General features: G+C 43.9%; 1 protein-coding gene across 1 annotated transcript in view; it reads right to left on the bottom strand.

The window, feature by feature from the left end:
* Positions 1–25,519, bottom strand: part of LOC306964223 (BMP/retinoic acid-inducible neural-specific protein 3-like) — a 265,623-nt gene that overhangs the window by 68,129 nt on the left and 171,975 nt on the right. Inside the window, exon 4 of the mRNA XM_079558193.1 lies at positions 15,397–15,587. Within this exon, the coding sequence (XP_079414319.1) occupies positions 15,397–15,587 (191 nt within the window). The remainder of the gene's footprint in view (positions 1–15,396; positions 15,588–25,519) is intronic.

Below are 25,519 nucleotides of genomic sequence, written 5' to 3' on the forward strand. Positions count from 1 at the left end.
CACACGTCAAAGATCTGTTACACAATGAGAGCGCTCACTCTGTCACTAATAATTTACCAAAACTGTTCCAAAAATGGCTAATACAGAGTGAGCGCTCACTTTATCCACAAACAATCTCTGATCTGCTCCTCCGGTGCAGCTGGAGTTTAGTAACAACAGCAGTAACTTCAGTAACTTCAGGCTCTGGAGCTAAAGCTAAAGCTAAAGGTAAAGCCCATGTGTTTCACTGCTTTTCTCTTTGTCTAAGAGTCTAGTTTCTTATTAAGTCCTGGTTTAGTCCTGGTTTCTAACCTTTTTACTGTAAGTCCTGGTTTAGTCCTGGCTCAGTCCGCAGTTCTGCCATCTCTGATAATTACTAAAGTGTTAGTAAGTTTTAGCTTTGCTTTGCTTTAAAGGGGCTAGATGCAAGTTAGCCATTTTATACTCACTACTGCCACCTCAGGTCTTATGCGTCACTGCAGCTTCTATATTAAGCTTGTGCATGACGGCACTTCAGACCCGAATTAACACCTTTTTGAGTGCAGGATTTTAGAGGCAGTTGTGGTGAACAGGTCTGGGCTCATTCTACACATTAGGACATGGAGGGACATGTAGGGGGAGGAAAATACTTACTTTTAACATTTTTAAACTCTGTATAGTCCCTTTAAGAAAACATCTGCATTTGCGCTGAAGCAGCTCAAGAGTTCAGGCTTTTTTTTGACTCACTGTGGATCATTTATTTCCGTCTTTTCGGTCCATTTAAATGGTACCCAGCCCTTAGTTTAAGTCTCGTTAAAGGCACACTATATGGCATTATGTGTTAACTGTAGTAAGTCCATCCATGACACAGAAAATACTATTGAGTATGGAGTTGGGTAAATGGTAAATTCAACTTATATAATGCTTTTTTATACAAAGAATGGATCTGGATGAGGACCTAACTTACTGAAATCTAATATTTATCCGCCTTTATGCTAAGTTTATACATAACAACACCAAGGAACAAAAGCTGCGAGGATCACAGACTGTTACAAACTGTTACCGCCTGTTACGATTAATGGCCCAAATTATTCCGCATATTATTCCTGACTACAGAGAGTTGTTTTCTCTTCTCTGGAATAAAACGGCGTCAGAAAATATCCATGTAATTCCCCGGCGCCACTGGACACACTCACTTGCACTATTAACTGGTGACTGAACGACTAAAGTGTCTTCTTCACAGGACGTAAATGACCAGTAAAAGGTTCGCCCTCAGCCTGGTCTCTCTCCCCGGGCGCTTCCACAGCACACTGGCCCATCAGCCGCAGAACCCACGGCTAAATCCAGCGTCCATTTCCAAATCAAAACCAAACTGTGCACGAAATGAACAATCGGGTTCTCCGTTCAAAGGGAGGGTCGGCCTGTTAGTGCGGAGGGCGGGGAGGGCGGCAGGAATACGAGCGCCAAGGGGTTTCCCTCTCATGGCACTATTTCACAGGGGTAGTTAGGGTTTGCAAGCTGTAGAGCCAACAATCCAAACAACTTTCCTGATATTTGTAGCACCACAGCATATTCTATGTTATAGCTATGGACACATGCTGTGGCTCGTTTGAAAGGTGAGACTCAAAGCTCTCTATAGGTGATAACGGTTTAATTCTACGTGCCTTGGTTCTTGAGAAATACAAAGCTAAACAAAGGCTATTTTTTCTAGAAACTGAGATATTGCGTGTTTTATGAAACTCTCTCCTTTCTGATTAACTCCTCTCTCCTCTCTGGACAGACACTAACGTTATGTGAAGAGGCAAAGCCTAAATATCTGTGTTTCAAGTCAATTTTCAACGACCACATTGTTGACACGTTTTGAAACACGTGTGTTCTCGATCACTTTTTATGGCGTGTGCATTTAAACAGCCTGGTTCTCAGATTGAAGACTTTAACAGGATGTTTCTCAGTCGTCCTTGGACCGATTTTAACCATTTAAAAACTGCAAAATGTTAAAACTGTTCCGATCTTTCATGTGAAGCCGCTCTGCTTTGTGTCGGGTGTCGGGTTTAAATCTGTTCACTACACAACACAAATGTCCAGATGTGACTTTTTACAAGTTTTTGATCATCATTAATTTCCCTTCTGTTCATCACAGAGCTACAAAATCACACATAAGGTGTATTAGAGTGTTTAGTTTCACAATAAAATTAAAAAAACATGCAAAAACGAGTTTTTCCGTTTTTGGCACTTTAGAAACTACACCAACAATATTTGTATAATTAAATCAATTGAGTTCATATATGATAGTTTGGTGCCCCCTCCCCCAGAACCTGAGTTTCTCTGCTCCGCCCCTGCAGCCGCAGATTTCCGCTCAGATTTGTCGTCTCTCTCTGCCTTCCCCTCCTTCCTCTCACTCACCGCTGTGAGCACAGAGAACCACATGACAGCCATGTTTGTCAGGATCTGAACTTAAGTTTGCAGTAAGCCGTGTGTGAAGTTTCCTCACGGCTCAGAGATTCCTACGTGTGTTTAATAATCAGTCACATCGGTCACATAAGTCTTCTTTCTCATCGTTCTCATTGAATGCAGGTTGTTCTTTTCTCAGCTGTGTTAATGAAAATGCGGCACAAATACTGTGAAGTCACATTGGCCTCAGTGAAGAGCCCTAAGCACAGTGTGTTATGAGAGTATAGGAGTGCTGAGTACATTACGGAAATTAAAAACAATAAACGTTAATACAATAAAAACTCTACAGTTTGAGCCAATTCATTCATCCAATCCTTTATTTAACGGGGAATAAAAACTTGTAACTCGTTGAGATTAAAAATGTCTTTACCAGAGCGCTCTGGCCGAGAGGCAGCTGCAGCGACACAGACACACTCGTCCTTTCACACATAATGGCATTATCAGTTTCACTAAAGCAGGAACAACCCATTCATGTTCGCAAGGTCCTATCAGACACCACTACCTTAAGCTGCGGCTCCTCCTGAAGCTGATTCAGTGCGGACTTTAGGCACAGCTCCTGAGCACAAACAACAGGCCCCACAGACCTCCAGTACGTCCCCCCCGGCAACAAGGCGAGTCTCCAGGTGGTCTCGGTGAAAACAAACAGGGTCAATTTCAGCAGAAACCACATGGTGTAAGGATTGTAACGAAATCTGAAGAAGCTTCTGATTCAGGCTTGGCTTACATTCTACAGAAAAAGAGGTCAGAGTCCAAGCCTCCGTTATGGCCAGCTTCTACAGAGGGACTATAGAGAGCACCCTGACCAGCTCCATCACTGTGTGGTTCTTCTACAGAGGGACTATAGAGAGCATCCTGACCAGCTCCATCACTGTGTGGTTCTTCTACAGAGGGACTATAGAGAGCATCCTGACCAGCTCCATCACTGTGAGGTTCTTCTACAGAGGGACTATAGAGAGCATCCTGACCAGCTCCATCACTGTGTGGTTCTTCTACAGAGGGACTATAGAGAGCATCCTGACCAGCTCCATCACTGTGTGGTTCTTCTACAGAGGGACTATAGAGAGCATCCTGACCAGCTCCATCACTGTGTGGTTCTTCTACAGAGGGACTATAGAGAGCATCCTGACCAGCTCCGTCACTGTGTGGTTCTTCTACAGAGGGACTATAGAGAGCACCCTGACCAGCTCCATCACTGTGAGGTTCTTCTACAGAGGGACTATAGAGAGCATCCTGACCAGCTCCATCACTGTGTGGTTCTTCTACAGAGGGACTATAGAGAGCATCCTGACCAGCTTCATCACTGTGTGGTTCTTCTACAGAGGGACTATAGAGAGCATCCTGACCAGCTCCGTCACTGTGTGGTTCTTCTACAGAGGGACTATAGAGAGCATCCTGACCAGCTCCGTCACTGTGAAGTTCTTCTACAGAGGGACTATAGAGAGCATCCTGACCAGCTCCGTCACTGTGAGGTTCTTCTACAGAGGGACTATAGAGAGCATCCTGACCAGCTCCGTCACTGTGAGGTTCTTCTACAGAGGGACTATAGAGAGCATCCTGACCAGCTCCATCACTGTGTGGCACGGCGCCAGCACTGCCTCCTGCCGAAGGAGCCTCCAGCGCATCGTGAGAGCAGCGGAGAAGATCTGCGGAGCCCCTCTATTAAGGAGATGTACTCGACCCGTCTCACCCGCTGTCAAAATCGCCAGGGACCCTTCGCACCCTCACACTCTTCAAGGTTATGCCTTCAGGGAGGAGACTGCGAAATCTACGGGTCAGTTCCAGTCGACTGAGGAACAGTTTCGTACACAGGGCCATCGGGAAGCTGAACCCCCTATGCGACATGTTTCACATCTCCTTGGTATCCGACAAATCTTGGAGACTTTGCAAGGACGTCACAGAAACGTCTCACAGGTTGAGGACAACAACTGGTGTTTGCGACACAACTGCTTGAGACCAAGGACTACCCGGAGACTCACCGAGTCTCCAACTAGTCTCCAGGCCGGTGAGACAGGCCCTTTGTATGCCTGCAGTCAGTTTGAGTTCTGGAGACGTTCAATCAATCATCAATCAACCTTTATTTGTATAGTGCTTTACAACAGCACCCGCTGAACCAAAGTGCTTTCCATAAGTGCAGTTGCGGAGACTTTCAGTCACGAGAGTTATACATAACTATATTGCAGTGGTTTGTTTTTGATTCACAAATGTTCAAACAATACAAATAAATATACTGCAGGGGCAACCCTGATTTCAAATTGATTAAAGGGAATAAAACTCTGGCAAAGGCACTAACGGGATAAATAAGGTTAGAAACTCCTGAATTAAGTCGTGAAGTCACAGGAGAGATCGTGATGAGCCCGGGTTGTTTAAGTCAGGGGGAATTTCAGCTGCAATTTGAGGATTTCTTACATTAAAAAAAGTCGAGGCTGGAGCTGGATGAGGATTTGAACCCCGGTTTGCTGCATTGCTTTCTCGTTGCCGCCAAATGGAGAACAATAAATTCTTCCCTGGAGCTGGCAGGGAAAGCTCCAAGCCACGCTGGTCGCTATCCCCGGCTATTTCCTCCGTAATTATGGACTGGGGAAGAAGCAAACAATCTCTCCGCAAAACAAACACAAGCATTTGGAGACAGTCGCTGGGGCCGCACGATTCAACGTACATAATATGCAATAGGAGGAAGGACGGACTAAAAACCAGCTTATTTCTAAAACTGCAAACTTTTTAACATATAAATGAAACTCTCTTTTCCTTGACTCTATAAAAACCCATTTTAGCCGCTGCTTAGAGACAGGCCCAGAAACACAAAGTAAAGCTGCCGAAGGTTGGGGGGAAAAAAACAGCTTAACAAGTATGGCTGGATTTTTAGAATCAATGTTCTCTTTGTCCATTTAAGGCGCTGCAGGTGAACTCATCAAAGGTTCAAGCAGGGGTCAGTGTTGAGGTTTTTAGCCAGTTTTTCCTTAACATCTTAGTTAACCAAAGTCTCCCTTCACAATGCTTACTTCATGACTAGCAAGACCTTTCTGGGAGGCCGCCGCTACACAAAAGGCAGCATCTCCTCTAAATGTACCTGCTGCAGACTCCAAACTTTCCAGGTTCATACTTAAGAAAACGTTCTTTCAAAGGGATTTTGTAAAGGCAGTGTCTATACTTTAGAACTGTCCATCTCTTTGCTATTTTGCCGTCTAATGCATAACAGGTATGTCCAGTGACCGATGGTTATTAGACAAACTTTATTTTAAACTGTCATGTCATTATATATCACTTTGTCCTATTCTTTACTAAGAAACTCATGCCCTTAGAGGCTCTAGGCGCCACTGCAGGTGTCGTAGCATGTTGTGTTTTTTGTGAGAGTAAATACTACGCTGACAGAAAAGACAAAGGGACAGAGGGATATTGTTCATCCAATAACACAATGCAGATCATTTGTTTCACTCAAACTTGGGTGTAAACACTGTTTAAGTGGTGCTAGCCCGCAGGTAGCTTTGCTCGTTAGCCTGTTAGCTCCTAGTATCACTTGTAACTTTCACTAACACAATGAACGTTACGAAGCTGTTAGCTCCTCCTCGTGATTCCATTAGTGTGTATTGGTGACTCCGACCCGGGGGCAGTGATGTTGCAATTGTGGTTTTCTGGCCAGAAACACCAGGGGGAGATGAAAGACCCCCAATCATCCCATCAACACTTGTATCACCCCCAGAAGGACTACAGAAATAATTTATTAAGGTGAACAAGTTACTTAGTACTGCTTTAAAGGTGCACTATGCAACTTCTTATGTATTTTAAGTTGATATTAGTTTAGTGCCTTTACTTTCCATCTCTCTGCTCCTATGATGTTCAGGATCAATTTTATTACAGGTTTGTTAGGGTTTCTGGTAAGGCTGAAAGATATATTGTTATCGCTATCGAGATATGAACATTCAATATATTAATATCGTAAAAGCAAGATATAAACGATATTGATTCTCATCAATAAAACTGCACTCTTATTTTTCTGATAATGCTTGATTTTTACCGAACCCGTAGTTATATCGTATTGATATCAATATATCTGGCATGAATATCGAGATATGAAATTTTGTCCATGTCGTTCAGCCATAGTTTCTGGTAGGTTTTTGGGATGTAATGTATGCGTAACCATGGATACGGTTCAATCAGCAGTGAAAACCAGGCGCTATGCTAACCATCCAAGCATCCAGTGGGTCACTGAAAGGTCAAATACATCAACCTCTTAACCCTCGCCTGAACCGAGCACATTTTCTCCTCTTCGACTTTACCCGTATAGAAAAGCATCTTGAAAAAACCCGTCAAAATAGCAACAAAAACGAGACGTAAATGAGGCTGAGAATGCAGCCCCCCAAAAAACAGACAAAGACGCAACAAACCACGTAATAAAAAAGTGAAGAGCTTTTTGATTTGGGTAAAGCTAAGCTGGAAAAAATGTGCTCGGTTAGGCGGGGGTAAGAGGTTAAGTGTTTTCCAACTCCTGGCACTAACCATAGTTAGATAATGTCCAAATCAAACACATGTGACGCCAACAGAGCAGCATCGTAAACACTTTTAAATATCTCACTCTTGGTCCAAACAAGATCCCAAATCCCCCCTGAAAAAAAAAAAGTGTATCTACAGTGGGAAAATGACCATCTTAAATAAGACAAAGGTTCTTTATGCTGAATTTGACTCGGTTTGAACTAATCTAAGATCAGATAAAAACACTTACACCAATCGAACAAACAGAAATCCCACATGAAATCACTTTTACATTAAAACATAATCTGTTTTCACTTGAAATGATACAAAAAATGTATATTAAGGAGAAATGTGTTTGTTCCATTGGCGATGAGAGGTTTTATCTGATCCAAGACGGGGCAAAACCTTCTCAAACTTTAGATTTAATCTCTTAATTCAAGTAGATTCATGTCATTTCTTCCTGAAGATGATGATTCTTTGTCTTTTATCTACCAAACAAAACCATCATTTCCATTTTGTTGCAGAAAATATCACTCTTTTCATAAATGATCGTACAGAACAAGACTCGTGGAGACAGGATGTTTTGTTTGTGAAGAATATTGTCCTGTTTTCGATCATTTCAACCATTCAGATTTGCACTCTCTGAAATGTTTTGCTACTTCCTCTTATCAGGCCTCCAGCTATAGGAGAAATATCAAAAATACTGAGGGGAATAAAGTTTCGCAGATAACTCCACCTGCTCCGCGTCTTTGTGCTGAGGATGTAGCCAATTTATCTGACAGCAAAATCTCCAAACTCAAATTGGAGCGTCCCAGAACAGAATGTGGGTAAAGGACACGTCGTGTATAGACAAGACAGGTCTTTACAAAATCAATACCGGTGAATCCTGAAAGGTAGAAGTCATTTCTGGTGGAAGGAGGCGCGGCCGTCCCGGACTGACCCAAGAACAGGAGCTTTGTGACCAGGCTGTTTTACAATGTTGCGGCCAGAAGATGCAGTCCCAGTTTACCCGAGACAGTCCCAGTTTACCCGGGACAGTCCCAGTTTACCCGAGACAGTCCCAGTTTACCCGGGACAGTCCCAGTTTACTCGGGACAGTCCCAGTTTACCCGAGACGTCCCAGTTTACCCGAGACAGTCCCAGTTTACCCGAGACAGTCCCAGTTTACCCGAGACAGTCCCAGTTTACCAGAGACAGTCCCAGTTTACCAGAGACAGTCCCAGTTTATTCGGAACAGTCCCAGTTTACTCGGAACAGTCCCAGTTTACCCGAGACAGTCCCAGTTTACTCGAGACAGTCCCAGTTTACCAGAGACAGTCCCAGTTTACCCGAGACAGTCCCAGTTTACCAGAGACAGTCCCAGTTTACTCCAGACAGTCCCAGTTTACCAGAGACAGTCCCAGTTTACTCCAGACAGTCCCAGTTTACCTGAGACAGTCCCAGTTTACCAGGGACAGTCCAGTTTAGTCGAGACAGTCCCAGTTTACCTGAGACAGTCCCAGTTTATTCGGAACAGTCCCAGTTTACCAGAGACAGTCCCAGTTTACCTGAGACAGTCCCAGTTTATTCGGAACAGTCCCAGTTTACTCGGAACAGTCCCAGTTTACCCGAGAGAGTCCCAGTTTACCCGAGACAGTCCCAGTTTACCAGAGACAGTCCCAGTTTACTCCAGACAGTCCCAGTTTACCAGAGACAGTCCCAGTTTACTCCAGACAGTCCCAGTTTACCTGAGACAGTCCCAGTTTACCAGGGACAGTCCAGTTTAGTCGAGACAGTCCCAGTTTACCTGAGACAGTCCCAGTTTATTCGGAACAGTCCCAGTTTACCAGAGACAGTCCCAGTTTACCTGAGACAGTCCCAGTTTATTCGGAACAGTCCCAGTTTACTCGGAACAGTCCCAGTTTACCCGAGAGAGTCCCAGTTTACCCGAGACAGTCCCAGTTTACCCGAGACAGTCCCAGTTTACCCGAGACAGTCCCAGTTTACCAGAGACAGTCCCAGTTTACCCGAGACAGTCCCAGTTTACCAGGGACAGTCCCAGTTTACTCGGAACAGTCCCAATTTACTTGAGACAGTCCCAGTTTACCCGAGACAGTCCCAGTTTACCCGGGACAGTCCCAGTTTACCCGAGACAGTCCCAGTTTACCCGAGACAGTCCCAGTTTACCAGAGACAGTCCCAGTTTACCAGAGACAGTCCCAGTTTACCCGAGACAGTCCCAGTTTACCCGAGACAGTCCCAGTTTACTCGGGACAGTCCCAGTTTATCCGAGACAGTCCCAGTTTACTCGGAGCAGTCCCAGTTTACCCGGGACAGTCCCAGTTTATCCGAGACAGTCCCAGTTTACCCGAGACAGTCCCAATTTACCCGGGACAGTCCCAGTTTACCCAAGACAGTCCCAGTGTACTCGGGACAGTCCCAGTTTACCCGAGACAGTCCCAGTTTACCCGAGACAGTCCCAGTTTACCAGGGCCAGTCCCAGTTTACCGGAGACAGTCCCAGTTTACCCGAGACAGTCCCAGTTTACCCGAGACAGTCCCAGTTTACCTGAGACAGTCCCAATTTACCCGAGACAGTCCCAGTTTACCTGAGACAGTCCCAGTTTACCCGAGACAGTCCCAGTTTACCCGAGACAGTCCCAGTTTACCCGAGACAGTCCCAGTTTACCCGAGACAGTCCCAGTTTACCCGAGACAGTCCCAGTTTACCCGAGACAGTCCCAGTTTACCCGGGACAGTCCCAGTTTACCCGAGACAGTCCCAGTTTACTCGGGACAGTCCCAGTTTACCCGAGACAGTCCCAATTTACCCGGGACAGTCCCAGTTTACCCGAGACAGTCCCAGTTTACCCGAGACAGTCCCAGTTTACCAGGGACAGTCCCAGTTTACCCGGGACAATCCCAGTTTACTCGAGACAGTCCCAGTTTACCCGAGACAACCCTAACCCTAACCCAGTTTGAGCCCTCCGTCCCATGTCCCAAATGGATTTATCAAAAAAACATGTTTTGTCCCATTTGTGCATCAAACACAAGGTTTACATACCTACGGAGCCAATTTAAAAAAAATACAAAAGCTTCTTTAGACTTTTATAGACAAGCAATTTACCACTCAACACGAGAAAAAAACAATTTACAGACGCCATCTTTGGAATTGCCCACATGTTCAAATCAGCCAGAGGGAAGACAAAAAAAAAGATCTTTCTATGTGATTTTTGAGTCTGAGCTGGCGTTTATTCCACACATTAAGAATATCAAAGATAGGTTTTTACCATCTAAAGAACATAGCCAGAGTCCGCCCCATTCTCTCTCGGGCCAACACAGAGACGCTAATGCATGCTTTTATCACCATACGTTTTGGTATGAAAAGCGCCTTATAAATAAAGTTTGATTGACTGATTGATTGATTCTCTCATTTCTCCTCAGATTCTCACTCCTGGCTCTCATTCATCAGATTTGTGTGGAGTCAGAACCGCCCACTGTCCACAGCTGAGAGGGGGAGATGCACATGCTTCTGTCTGAGTCTTTTGTTAAAACTGATGTGAAATTTGACTTTGATGTAAAATTATATTGCTTAAAGTAGAAAAAAAAAATCAAGACCTTTGGGGAAATTTACCGCGAAATCAGGCATTCTGGCAACAACCACAGAAAATCCTGGAGGGACTTCCTCCGATGTTATGTTTTTAGCATGCAGCCAGTGACTTCCCATCAGTTCCTCACTGTCCATGATGTTTTCTTCTTCGTGAACATGTGCAAGACAGTCCTTATCGAGCTCTCAAATCAAGCGGAGGTGAAGACAACGCTCTCGGCCTCACTGAAAACAACGGCAGACTCTGCATCGAGTGTTTGTTATTGGATTTGAGTGGATTTATTAATAATAACCATAATAATAATGCATCGGTTTTAAATAGCACTTTTCTGGACACTCAAAGACGTTTTATATTGCACTATTCATTCACTCCATACTCGGTGATGGTAAGCTACTATTGTAGCCACAGCTGCACGGGGATAGACTGACGGAAGCGAGGCAACTAGTCTGCGCCATCGGCCCCTCCCACCACCACTCACTCACTCACTCCACCCCCCAGGCTTCCTGATGTTCCCAAACGGTCTCCCATCGAAGAACCGACCAGGCCCTTCCTGCTGAGCTTCCAACATCTGACGGGATCGTGCAGAGCAAAGGCGGGACGGCCCCAAAGTGAATAATTGTCAGACTGTGATTACATGTCATTTCATTACAAGGTATCCTGCTTATTGAGGCAAAAGTCCGATAGATACAGACGACATTTCTGGATTCGCCCATATATGGTCATGTTTGAAAACAGTTAAGGGGGAAAACAATTTGGAGAAATATCGCTACTTTTTCTAATTAAACTACTTCATCAAACGCTTAATTATGAATATAGTTTCTACTAAATAAAGATACAAAGACATGGAGAGGAACAAAGTGGTTCAACAGCCCATAAACACATAAATAACAATGCTAATGGTTAGCTAGCGCTAGCTACAACTACCATTTTTTCACTTCTACTGAACAGTCTGCTGTGAGAGAATATCCATATGGGCCCGATTTACACTTGACTTTATTTGTATGTGATAAATAAGTTCATATTTCACCAGAAAATGGCTAACAAGAGTGAAAAATTGTGTTTCTCTAAAAATTGAATAAATTGAATAACAATTTGTTTTATGTTAGCTAAGTAAATCATAGTATTTGGAGCCTGATGTGTCCAGGACATAATCCACGCAATTTGTTTAGACCTGCGGGCGTCAATTTTAATCATTAACTTACTCAGTTTACAAGATTGAAGCTGCAGTTCTGACAACATGGAAACAGCTTTTAGGCTAAAACTCAATTTATCAAACAGAATCTGTCATTCAGGCAAAAATGCAACGACTGCCCTCACCCTGACCCCCCAACATTACTTATAACTGCAAAAGACTTAAAGTTTCAAGTACCCACTTTCCCTTCACATTAAGAGCTCCGTGTTTGCTTCAGATTTTGTTCCTTTTGTTTCGTTTTTATGGATTGAGGACGGATTCCGTGTGAACCCGGTCCAGATGGCACAGAGAAGCATCAGCAATCGGGAGGGGAAAAAAAGCCACAACTGTTGTTTCCGACAAATATTTCAGACATTTGGGAGACTTTGGAGGAGCCTCGTGAACAAGGATGAAGAAAAGCGAGTCTTTGTTCCACACGCACTTTTGATTTCCCTGTGATTTCTCCTTGAAAGACGTTCTCCCGAAATCCAGACGACGCCAAAATCAAATGGAGCTTGTTAAATGACGGCGTGGCAAAAAACGGGATCATTAACTACAAAGCTATTTTATATCGGGGAAAACACATCACGGATTGCAGTTCTCTCATTAAATACAGATAAAAGTTGTAGACCCATCTGTCAGTGATCACGGTTATTTGGAGAAAAACTCGATGATATTTAGAAAAAGGCTGAAACTTTATTTATACGTCTGTGGAGTCTTCCTCCATCCACACGGGATTAGAATGACCTGGGATCAGCAATGTCACTCACTGTTTCCTGGAAATGATGGATATATAATGGACACTGACTGATGACAAGCCAGCTGTTTCCTTTCTCCTTTACAGGGAAGAGGTCAAACAGGTGCAGAGCTTTAAATATCTTGGCACCATCTCTCTGAGGACCTGACATGGAGCTGGAGAAGAAGGATTAACAGAGGCTCCTCGCCAACTTCTACCGAGAGCTCACATACGGTGCACCGTGTGGTTATCTCGTTGCTTCTTGGAGAACAAGGAAAACCTGCAAGGAGTCGTCCAGTCTGCAGAGAGGATCTTTGGCTCCTCTATCTTCTCTTGACCAGATTTATTCCACCCGCCTCAAGAACAGGGCGAGGAGTATCTGCTCTGACAGCGCTCACCAGGACGCTGCCTTTTTCAAACTCTTCCCTCTGGCCGTCTCTGGGTTCTCAGGGCCCAGAAGGAGAGACTGAGAAGGAGCTTCTTCCCCAGGGCGGTGAAGGACATGGACTAACTGGACATGAAATGGCTTTTTATGATGCTTATACAGATTTTTAATTGATGTTTTATGTATTTCATGCTGTTATGTGAGGGAGTGCTCTCAAGATGTATTTGTTGTGATTTATTTTGCAATGACAATAAAGACGTATCCTACATATTCTATCCTCTCCTTTAATCTGTTGCTCTGAAACAGCCTCCTCCGTCTACACTTTGCATCAAACATATATGAACGTCCCCTCAGAGCCGCCATGTTGGACAGTCTAACGTTGCCATAAGGTGAAGGTGCTTAATTTGTCCCTACACATCAACCTTACAACAACATAGAGTCGCGTAAGGAGCAGTGGGAGACGGCAGCGCCCAGGCTTAGACGTCACCTATTGTACATGTTTTTAGCGGTAGTGGAGAACATGCAAACCCCACACAGAAAGGCCCCGTCCAGGTGGGAATCAAACCCGGACCTTCTCGCTGTGAAGCACGAGCGCTAAAGGCTCATTCGCCCTTCATGAGACGCAAGAGCTTTGTTCTCACGGTTTTGACGTGAACGCTCGCTCAACTGGGGAAAACGACTGAGGAACTCGGGTCAAAACCGGCTTCCCGACTTCAGCACCTGACGCGGAAATCAGCTGATTTGTTCTCTAATCGTCTAATGTGAGCTTTTTAGTTAAAGGTCCTATATCATGCAAAATCGAGCTTAATTAAAATAGAGCTTTTAGCCATGTTGTTATGCTATTTCCTTATCAAAAACACCCCCAGAGTGGTTTGTGGCTTCATTCACGCAGCTCTCAGTAATCCTCCTGAATCCTGCTCTCTGAGCAGCTGCTCCGCCCTCTCCTGGTGAACGGCTGAGTGTTCAGTTGTGTCGTAACAGCGGAACGGAAGTGCTCGACGTCTGTAATGTAATGTATTAATTCTATGCTTACGGACGGATTTTAATTTGTTAAACAGCTTTTTCATTATTTCTGTCGTAAGAGAGAAACAAAGAGGAAAAAAAAAAGGGGAAAAAAAAGAAAAAGGATGTGCCCGAGGTGCTTCCAGGTCAGCTGTGGCCAAAACAAACACACCCCTGAGCGTCTGAACAGATCAGTCATGTTTGCGCTGCAGCTGTGAAGATGGAGCTCGTTACCTACTCTGGACACACCTGTTCTTTATTCTTACCTAACGATCATGTCACGGACGGAGAAAAAGAAGCGCGTTTGGCTACGAGGACGGGAGTTTATTCAACCTTTTTCAAGAAGAGGCCACTTGAAGTTGTTTTTTTTTTTCTCCGGGATTCGGCGACTATCACCAAAATATTGTTTTTCTGTGACTGTCTCTGATGGATGTTTGGTGAACCTTCGCCAGAATCAAAGTGGATTAACTTTTGTAACCAATGCGAGTCCCATAATGTAAACAGCGATGGACCAGAGCGGTGAGTCAGTCCAAACGCGGGTTAGCTTGTGTGTTAGCATATTAGCATGTGTGTTAGCCATTTATGAAGCTGTGTTGCAGATGTCAACTCCTTATAACTGCATTGTGAAGTATCTTCACTTATTGTTGTTTATTTATATTACGGTAAAGTTGTATGTGCGGAGAGAGGGGGCGGAGTTGACTGAATCGAAGCGTTGTGTCTTCCGGGTTTGAAAAATACCTCCAGAAAACACTTATATTTATCACAAAAATGAGTGCTCCATAATGGTAGAGGTACAACATATCATATAAATGCCTATACTTAACTTTGGAATGGCTAAAATAGCATGATACAGATCCTTTAAACACTGCTACTTTATTAGTTTAGCTGAGCTGTCGTCATCCTTGGATTAACAAAATTGCGAGTGAAATGCCCGACATCAATGCTAGGAAAAAGTAAATTCACGTGATATTTAAAAAAAAAACTAAACTCATTTAAATGATTAACTGAGTAAAGCGCTAATCAATGGTAAAAGACCGTTTTAATTTGATGACATTAAAATCCACACTTTCCCACATAAAAAAACACATGAACACAAACCACCTGGGACAATGACGTCACATCTCAGGAAAGGTTCTTTGAGCCTTAACCGCTGTGCCACCGTGAAAAACATGACAACGGGGCTGCAGTTTTTCCTCTTTTATACTTTGAAAATGGATTCAAAAAACAGCATTTAGGTCAGAGTAAGGCTTTGATATGATCACTATTTCTTTAATGCTGACATAAATAAACGAGTAAAATGACGTTATAAATCGATGTTGCCCTGATTTATACTTAATTACGCTGGTAAAAAAACGTTCCAAACTCCGACATGTGGATTTTGCAGAATTCCCCCATTCACCTGTTAGCTCTTTATTATGGAACCCAGGTTATAGCAGCGCTACAAAGATAATATGACCGTACAGCCTGACCCAGTGTGACCCAGTGTGACCCAGTGTGACCCAGTGTGACCCTCTTTCTTCTCCGTTTTGAGCCAGTATTCCTCATTTTGGAGCTCCTCCCCTCCAGCCTTACTATACTTTTCAATGTTTACGGTCAAAGATGTAATAAGGATTGATGACTGCTAGTTGGAAGGTGGTTTTTACCTTGATGGCGGTGGAGGCGATCTGGATGTGGTGCAGTTTCCTCAGAGTGCTCTCTCGGTCGATGAAGTAGGACGCGGCGAGCTGGTGCAGCGTCTCCAGCGTCACCGCAGACGAGTTCCCGGCGGAGTCGCTCACCTCCGACTTTTTACTCAACTTCCGCTTGTCCACGAAGATGGTTAAGGCCTCTTCTCCTGGAAAACACACACACACACACATACAGACTGTCACTCAAGCTTTTCTGTGTTTGGAGATCAGAGAAAACGGTTCATCAGTAAATCGTGTGGTGGAGATAATATCGAAATTACAATCTGGAAGATATGCAAATTTACAATATCGAGTTGATCTCCAAAGTCAATGGTAAATGGACTCAACTTATACAGCGCTTTTCTGCCTTTATCAGGCCTCTCCCATTCATACACTAGTGTACACAGACACTGGAGGAGAGGATGGGGGGAGGTGTCTTGCCCAAGGACACAATGACAGTTTGCATTTGTGGGAGCTGGGGTTCGAACCCACGACCTTCATAACACGAGAAGTCAAGAAATGTGGAAAAAACTTTTGGAAATAATTGTTTAAAAAATGGGGGGGCCCCGGGGGGAATGGAAAAATAAATAAATAAAAAAAGGTTTTAAATTTTATGGGGGGAAAAATGGACAAGAAATTGTAAAATTTGAGGACAAATTGGGAAAATGTAGAAAAAAATAAGGAAAAAATATAGCAAAAAATGATTGAAAATATGTGGTACCAAACAATTAGCCCGGCCAAAATATCACACGTGATATTTAGTATGGGGACCACTCATTCATTTTCATGAGGAAGCTGAACTCCCTCCCTTCCCTGCCCTCCCTGTGCTCCCAACCCTCACTCCCCACCCCCCCCTCTTCAACAAGAATGAACATTTTGATTCATTGTGAAAGATTTTATTTGTTTGTCAACAATATACAATAGTATATTGTTGACAAACAAATAAAATCTTTTGAATCTAAAAATAAACTTTCGAGCAATATAGAACACAGTCTAAAGCTTGATCAAAAGATGGCGTTGCTTCTGCTGTTGTCATGTTGGATCTGTCCATCTGTCGAATACTCCAACATCGTCTTGCTGTCCCCCCCCCCCCCCCCCCCCCCCCCCCCCCCCCCCCGTTCTGGGATTAGTCCCCAAATCCATGCGAAGATTTCGGCCTTGGTTTTATGTAAATATGAAGTTGTTAGCGCTTTACTCTGTGACATCGTGGCCTTTAGAGGCTCCGCCCACAAACATGCACTTGCTGTCTGCTTCTTTTTTGCATCTCCTTTGCAGATGTTTGTGTGTTTTTGTGAGGGGATGTTACTGTGACACTAGAAGTGTGTTGACATGCTCGTCCAGGAAAGACCACATTTATTGTTTTTTTTTCTATTAAACTAAACAATTGAATCGAAAATCGAGATTGATCATCCATCCATCCATCCATCCATCCATCCATCCATCCATTTTCTGTTGCCGGGTCATGGGGGCAGCTGTTGGATCTGCCCAAATCACATTGCACCAGCCCCTTATGGCTCCTCCTGCAGGTGGTGGGTCCACAGAAGGACGGCTTCATGATTAACCAGGCCTGTTGGTCCCTCATAAGGGGCTTCTGACCCGCTCTTTGTCTGACCCGTCACCTATAGGACCTGTTTGCCCTGGGAGACCCTACAAGGGACACAAGATGTTTGCAGCATATTTTTTGCATGGTTTGCAAAAATATTGTCTCATTCATTTTTGTCCATATGGCCCTGGCATAGTTGGATATAATTGGGCCATGTTATTAGGGGTCTGGGTCGGGCCATTCTTGGTTAGTCACATTTTCATTTAGACGCATCAGGACATAATTTAGATGCACCACTTTCCAAAAAAATCCTCACTTTTAATTTGTAATTGTGTAATCTATCATCCGGATCCTCATTGGTCTTTATTTAAAGCGTAAATGTGAATGACAGCTGATTACGAGCGAACAATAATAACGCGTGTTCAGACATGACTTAATGAGCTCCTCAGAAATATCTAAAAGAGCATTATGACATCCATGTAGACAGAGTCAAATGAAGCATAATCCTCTGTGACGGTAACGGGTGGTGACAGCATGTTCATGTGCCGTGTCCCGACTGCAGCTGCGCCGGCGCTAACCAAGCGAGCGCGGCCACGGTGCCACATCCAATCCCTCAAAGCGCCTCCGCCGGACACTCATTCAGACGCCGTCGTGTTGGCGGGTCCCGCGGGGGCCCGTGGAGACGGCTCCGACTGTCTGCTGCTGCTTCAGTTATTAATACACAGGACTGACGAGCGGCGGCTTCAACAAACTGAGCACCAAGAGCCACAAGAGCCGGGGCAGTGTGGGATCTGTCCGAGCGTCGCTATGACGAGTGTGGGTTTAAAGTCCCGAGTTCACCTCTGAACCCAAATCTGGAAGCTTCTTGAACAAAACGTCACAACAGTGATGCAAACGAGGGTGAAAGTGCAACGAAAAAAGTGATGAAAAAGCAACAAAAACATGACTAATAATTACAAAGACGTGACGAAAACGCGACAAAGAAGCTTAAAAAAGCAAGGGTAAAAAACAAGACCAAAAAGACGACACTAAACGCTTAAAAAAAGTAACAAAAACACAGTGACAACGCAACAAGAGTCACAATAAGTTTTGTCGGTCTTAGCTTTCAAATGAGGTGTTTGACTGGCCTGTAGGCTGTAACATTTTAGATTTGAGTAAAGCTGAACTGGAGAAAATGCACTCAGTTAAGGCCTGTTTATTACAATAACAGGTTGATCTTTTACTACTGTCAGAAGGAGCGACTAGTGGAGCAACTTTAGCCCATTTTCAGTCCCAAATCTTCACTCTATGATACAGTCATCAATTCTGACACAATCGTTGCCCAAGAACTTCTTTTATGAGGAAAAAAAACATTAATCACATTGGCCTCAGTTGATCTGAGGGTGACAAATGCTTCTCTGCAACTATTTTATTTTTTATATATACTGTATATATGTGTGGCCAAGAACATCGTGGCCAAGCGCAAGAACTCCACCGCCGCACCAGAATTTAACAGACTGTTCTGATCTGGAGTTGCTGAAGTCGGTCAGATTTAGGTTTCCCAAAAAACGAGATCAGCTGAACTTCCATGAAATCCATGAAAGGATTTCATGAGGCTCACATTGTGAAAGAGTGGTTCAGGGAGCACCAGATGGCTGGGCCTCCACAGAGGCCAGATCCTATAAGTTTGACCCATTTTCCATTGACATAACATGGTTGGCACGGCAACAGTTTAAAACGGTATCCATGTCACTTCCTGTCAGGAAGTGAAACTATACACATCACAAACAATGTTGAACTAAAAAAAGCTGGGTCCAATTTTTATTTTTTAATTATGTTTTAGCAAGAATTGTGCCTGATGAGTCACATGCACTTTACAGAGTAACAAGTATGAGAGGTTTATATAAAATATTACAGTATCTGGGCTCTGTAAAGTGAATATTTTCCCGCTCTTTGACACTGTCCTGTCCAACAATATAGAATAGAAGTACGAGCATTTCTATTTGTTTCTGTTTGTTCTCTCAACATTCCACTCAGCTCTGGAGGATCCAGACACTCGTATCAGAGAGAACACTGCGCTCCCGTCTGTGCGAGCGCCCCCCCCGCCCCCCGCCCCTCAGTGGCGGCGCCGCTGTGTTTGATCCGCGCCCCTTTGTCATGCAGAGATGGCCCACGATGGCACTTATGTGAGATTATATCTGCGTTTAAGTGGCTTTGTGCTGTGAAAGCTCTCATCTCCTCCAGCACCTGACTCCGACACTTCCCCAGCACCGCCTTTCACAGACCGCCGCGGAAAAGGTGAGTTATTCAAGCTTTTTACAAACTGCAGCGAGTGTGGGAGTGAAAGCCACAATTTAGAGTCATTCTGTGGCAGGTTATTGTTCAGGAAAACAAACCAGAGGCTAAACCTGTTTATTTATGAAGCCACATCCACACTGCAGATACAGGGCGGACTGGCCTCAGGTCCATCCTGGAAGAGCACAAGGGTCACCGGTCTGGCCTCTCAATTCTAACCTCTAACCCCCTCGCCTTAACCGGGCTTTACCCAAATCTAAAAGCTTCAAAGAAAAGCATCAAAATAGGTATGAAAACGAGGATGAAAACGGAACAAAAATGTGTCGGAAAAGCAACAAAGAAGAGACGAAAACACAATAAAGCAAAGAACAGAACGTGATAGAAACTTGCGGTCTTTCGTGTTGGAAACTAGAGATTTCAAGCTTTCAAATGAGCCCCCCCTGGTCTTTCTACACCTCCGCGGAGCCGCGTAACATCGCAAAGAAAAGTCATACATTTACTTCAGAAGGAGAGGTTCCTCCTGCAATATAAACGTTCAATCTTGCCTAGGGCGCCAAATTGGCTAGGACCGGCCCTGCTTTTGTTGGTCTTAGCTTTCAAATGAGGCATTACACTGTTGCTCTCCAGTCAAGAAGCTTTTAGATTTGGGTAAATATGAACTGGAGACAATGCGCTCGGTTAAGGCGGGAGGTAAGAGGTTAATATATGTCTTTGTGGAAGTCTCACATTTACACTCATTTGGTCTAGGGCCGTTTTTCTATTTATTTAATCCATGCAGTCCTTATATTTGAAGAGTTTAGTGGTGCTAGGCTAGTGCTAGGCTAGTGCATGTCTATGGTAACTAGTAGCCTGCATTAAAAACAGCACAACCAAGCACAGTGCACCTGAGGCAAATCACTTATAACACCAGACTAACCACATAAATGTCTGTGTCGACTGAATAAACCATTTTGCATTTAAAATAACGTATATTTGAGCAGCATCAGCTTCCTGGTTGTAGCTACGCAGCGGCGGAGTGATCTGCTCGGTTACCGGATCTACAGTAGTTTGTTTACCTGTGGCCGCATTACTACAGGTGGAGGAGCTTTCTACACATCAGATATGGTAACGTTTGGAGGACGAGCCCATGATTTTGAAGACGTTTTTAATGCAGGCTACTAGATACCATAGACATGCACTAGCCTAGCACTAGCCTAGCACCACTAAACTCTTCAAATATAAGGACTGCATGGATTAAAAAACAAAAAATCTCCAGAAACCAACAACACTCTGGATAACAAGGAAATGAGGCCCTATGTCAAAAATCCTGATATATCCCTTTAATATGTTTAAAGGTGCATTATGAAACTTTCACGACAAACTACTTTTTTTAATCCACATAAGAAGTTCCATAATGCACCTGTGAAGCTTTTAGACGAGCCGGTTTATTGAGCCAAATAAAGAGCCCACTTTATGACACACGGTTTGGCAGGAACGCTCGGGTCTTATATCACTGAGGCTTAATGGGTTTGAAAACGTCCAAAGTGCAAATGAACAAAACAACACAGATTTCTTTAGTTTGGCCATGTCTGTGATGTTTATGGTTTCACTTCCTTATTGGACACTGACAGGAAGTGACATAGACAGAGGCAGACCATTTTAAACTGTTGCCGTGCCGACCATGTTATGTCTATACGTTTTCTCCAGTTCAGCTTTACTCAAATCTATAAGGCTACAGCCAGTGTAACATCTCATTTGAAAGCTAAGACCGACAAAAGTCATCCAAACAGATGTTTTTCCCACTTTTTCATCACTTTTTTGTTGTTCTTTTTTTTGCATTTTCATCCTTGTTTGTTGCTATTTTGATGTTTTTTTTTCAAGAAGCTTTGGGTAAAGCCAAACTGGAGAAAATGCACTTGGTTCAGGTGGGGGTGAGGTTAAGTGTGGCTCACATAATAAAAAGTTACTTCAGGGTCCAAACTGTTGAGAGTTCCACTGCTAAACATAGCAAAACATGCAACTTTATCTGAATCTCCTGCTGAAATAACTACAGATAAAAGGCCAAACAATGTTTTACCTCTAGTATAATTTATCTCACCATTCCTCGAGGAAAAATGAAGATATTTTAATATTTATTGTGTATGGGAAAAATAATTTGATAATTAATGACAGAAAAGCCTTACTTTAGACACTCCAGAGTAAATGTAGCCTACTATTTCTGTGTGATCAGATGTTTATAAAGAGCTTGTAGTCGGCTCTACAGCAGGTCACAATCAGATCAATCCCATTGTAGTGAATAGGATTATTGGTGCGTTCATGTGGTCCTCTGGAACTCGGGTGAACGACTTCCCCAGTTGGGGAATTCACGTGAACGCTCGCTCAGCTGGGAAAACGACTGAGGAACTCGGGTCAAGACGAGCTTCCCGACTTAAGCACCTGACGCTGAAATCACCTGATTCTTTTATCTATATGTCTAATGTGAGTTTAGTGTGAGCTGTCGTCATCCTCGGAGTAACAAAATTGCGAGTGAAATGCCTGACATCAATGCTAGGAAAAAGTACATTTACGTGACATTTTTTAAGACTAACGTTTAGCTTTTGAGATGCTAACACATTTAAATAATTAGCTCAGCTAAGCGCTAATCAGTGATAAAATACTAGATAAATGTTTTTATTTGATGACATCAAAATCCCCACTTTCCCAAATAAAAAAAACACATGAACACAAACCACCTGGGGACAATGACGTCACATCTCGGGAAAAACGAGCTCCCCAGTCCACATGAACGCACCATAAAGCTCCGTTAGACCCGGAAGTGGAGCCATGACATCATCACTTAAAGGAACAGGCCACCGTGTTTCCATACATGTTTTTACCTGAGCTTAGACGAGTTGATGTGTACCTGTCTGGTCTTGTGCCTGTGAAAGAGCTTGGTCGCTTCTAACTTCACCCCCATTTGGAGCTATAGGAATATACTGGGAGAGGCCAAATGCTAACAACATCTTTGGTATTTTTGCTGAGTGCACACACAAAGACCAGTAAGGTACACATCAACTCGTTTAAGCTCAGGTAAGAACATATCTCAGTATGGAAAAACGATGTCCTATTCCTTTAACAAACTTAATGCTGCTTCACTGAAATGTAAACTGTATAAACACGCCCCAAAACCTGTTCTCTTCTGCGTCGAAGCAAGAAGGTCCCTCGGTTGAAACCAGACCTCCATTCAAAGAAAACAGAAATGTAAAATAAATATTCTAGTATACGGGACTGGCTTCACTTATGGGAAACACAAGCACAAAGCAGGGATTTGGAAGCACATTGTTTCAGATTAAAAAAAGACGGCAAAACTGAACAATGTTACTATATACAGTAAGGAATACAAAGCTATAACACGTTGCCTTTTTACTTGCCCACTTTCTGAATACTCTGCAGCACCAGGAGACAGCGCTCCTCAGTTCATGGAATTGATCTGAAACGTTAGAACCTCTGTGGCTGCATTAGTTGCGAATTTGTTGTGCGTTAAATCCCATTTCCCCCGTTAGAACCGCCCTGACGCGGTTCCAAACAGCACTCTAAACTCGCCGCTTGTTTCCTGCTGTACAAATTGCACCCGCGGCCCGTTCCCCCTCCATCCTCTGAGATAACGCTCGTCATAATGCGGCGCTAATGCTCGGGGACTATTGATTTTCTCCTCCTGCAAAAGGGCTGAAGGGCAAGCCGCTAATAACGCCTATATTTATTAATTTCATTACGGCCATATGTTTCCGAGCGCGCGGCCAATCCATTTACAAGAGCGTCGGCACCTCGCTGGCTCGCGGCCAAGGCAGCCCCCCGCCCCCCCCTCGCTCCTCGCTCTCCTGCCCCTCTTTGGTGAAGTGCGTCTGGATGCGAGCCAGCAGACTGTAGCCTCGGACAGCTGCTGCAGACAGGCGTTTGTACATCCATTCACACGGCTGACCTTTTCCCGAGCCGCCGAGGCGATCGACACATGTTTCTCCGTCAAATCGCACTCATCTGTCTGACATTTCCCTACAGTCCTGCGAGAGCCGGGATTTACGGCTCTTCAACGGGAGCCAGATCTGTTGAGGCTCGTTTGGAAAAGTGTCCGCCTGGGCTGAAGGCGTGGGGTTGTTCACGGGGCTCGCGTTGTGAAAGACCGGTTCAGGGAGCAGCATTTTCACACAGGGATCGGACGCCACAGAGTCCAGATCTTCACCCCACTGAGAATCTTTGGGATGTGCTGGAGTTAGGGATGTCACGGTTACCGGTGTAGCGGCAAACCCTGGTAAAAATGTTGATGTTAATAATTACTTGTTTTTAAAAAAAATACTCTATAGCTAAAACCAAAACAAAACTTTCTGGAAGCTGGAATCATGTCCGAGACGACAGCGCTCAGGATCTATCAGCCTCAGAGACCGAGCCTGAAGTCTGAGCATGTTCTGGGTATTTTAAGAAAGCTGAAGGACAGTTGATAAAGACAGTTTTCCTGTTTGTGGAACGTGCAGGAAAAAGTGTCTCTAAAGCAGCAATACTTCGAACCTCTGACTCATCTGCGTGACCGTCACAGCTCTACAGCAGTAAGCTAACGTTAGCATTTTAGCTGAAATGCTGATGTGGGATGTGGGAGAATGTAATGAGTCGCCCCATAGTGCGGCTGCAGCGCCACCGCTAGGCATATGAGCCGTGTCCGGATACCTCCGCACAATGGCACAATGCATTACTGGGCTCCCAGTGGCAGATTCACTCTCGCCGCAGTTTTATGAATTTAACACTGATCACTGTCTGATGGCATTTTCCCAAATCTGCAAAGTGAAAGCTCACTGAAAGGACACAAACTCAGAACAATTTTCCTGATATAGACGGTTTATCTAGTTCAAAAATATTCTTCTTCTTCGTTTCTGGCGCTATAATAGTACATGTAATACCCTGGAAACGATCAACAACACATCGTTATAGTTCCTTTACTTTGATGTGAAAAGTTGCACGTTTGATATGGCTTTGTCTGTATTTTTTTTTTAAATATAATAAGCACCGAAAACCGTGATAATTTTGGTCACAATAACCGTGAGGTAAAATGTTCATACTGTGACAGCCCTAGCTGGAGAAGGCTTAGACAGTGGTCACATTCTCCCATCATCAAATCAATATCTTGGTGAAAAATGAATGCAGCACTGGAACTTTTGACGTTGCAGAAGCTTTGAAACTATTCCACATCTAAAGGCGCAACAACCGAATGTAAGAAGCATAACCACAGTTGTCTGACGCCAAGCACTGATCTGCTGTTTGTCAAGTCAAGGAGAGCGGAATTTGCACATGACGCAACGAGGATTAACGTCATAAAAATGCCAACCGTCGCCGCCATGACGGAAATTCTTGTCATTTGGACTTTTTAATATGAAAGAATTAGCTCGTGATCTGCTATACCTGCACTTCTACACTCGGGCCAGAACCAGACACATGGAAATGAGCCTTCACATGGTTTCTGACAAAGGAAGTGGGTGAGGACAGCCCTTCGCTTTGGTATTGCTGTAATAGCACCCCCTGGTGGCCAGGGGTGACTCCGAAAACACTTTGTAAACAGGATTCTTATGCAGCTTTGGACCTCGTTTGCACTGCTTAAAGCCTTAAAGCACATAAGTTTTTAGAAAAAGAGTTTTTCTTTTTCTAAAAACTTATGTGCCAACCCTGGGCTAAGTGTCATATTCTTAACTACGCTGATTTTTGTATATTCGAGATAAACATGGGTAAGTCTATGATTGACAGGTGGAGCTCTGTGGAGCCCTATCTCTTTATTTCGGATTTTCTGAGGACTTTTATTGGATTTACACTAAACTATTCTCCAGTTTGTTGCTATTTACGCTGCGTCTTGTAGGAGTGCTGGACACAAGTCAAGTGGTATCGGTTTCTGGAATCAGGACCACATGAATGAGCTCGAGGAGAAGCATCGGCCCGATACCCGTTTCCCTAGTAACGGGTATCCCTAGTTTAAGGTTCCAAGTCTAAGCAAAGGTGTAGGGCATGGGTTAAAACTCTAATTAACGTTGGTCACTGATCTGTGGTCCTTCATTTACACTTCAATACGTGTCCTTCAACAGAAACAGTTTGAACAACCCTGTTTTAAAAACTTCAAAACATCATGAAAGTGTGATTTTCTCCACTGTTTTTGATTTGCCAAATTAAAAAGTAGCTGATAAACCTATAATAAAACACTTTCTTTTTTAAATTAAAGTAGAGCCTCTGATCTGAGTTTAAAGGGATATTTCAGGATTTTTGACATAGGGCCTCATTTCCTAGTTATCCAGA

This window comes from Gobius niger (genome assembly GCF_951799975.1).
Source record: "Gobius niger genome assembly, chromosome: 6".
Taxonomy (NCBI): Eukaryota; Metazoa; Chordata; class Actinopteri; order Gobiiformes; family Gobiidae; genus Gobius; species Gobius niger.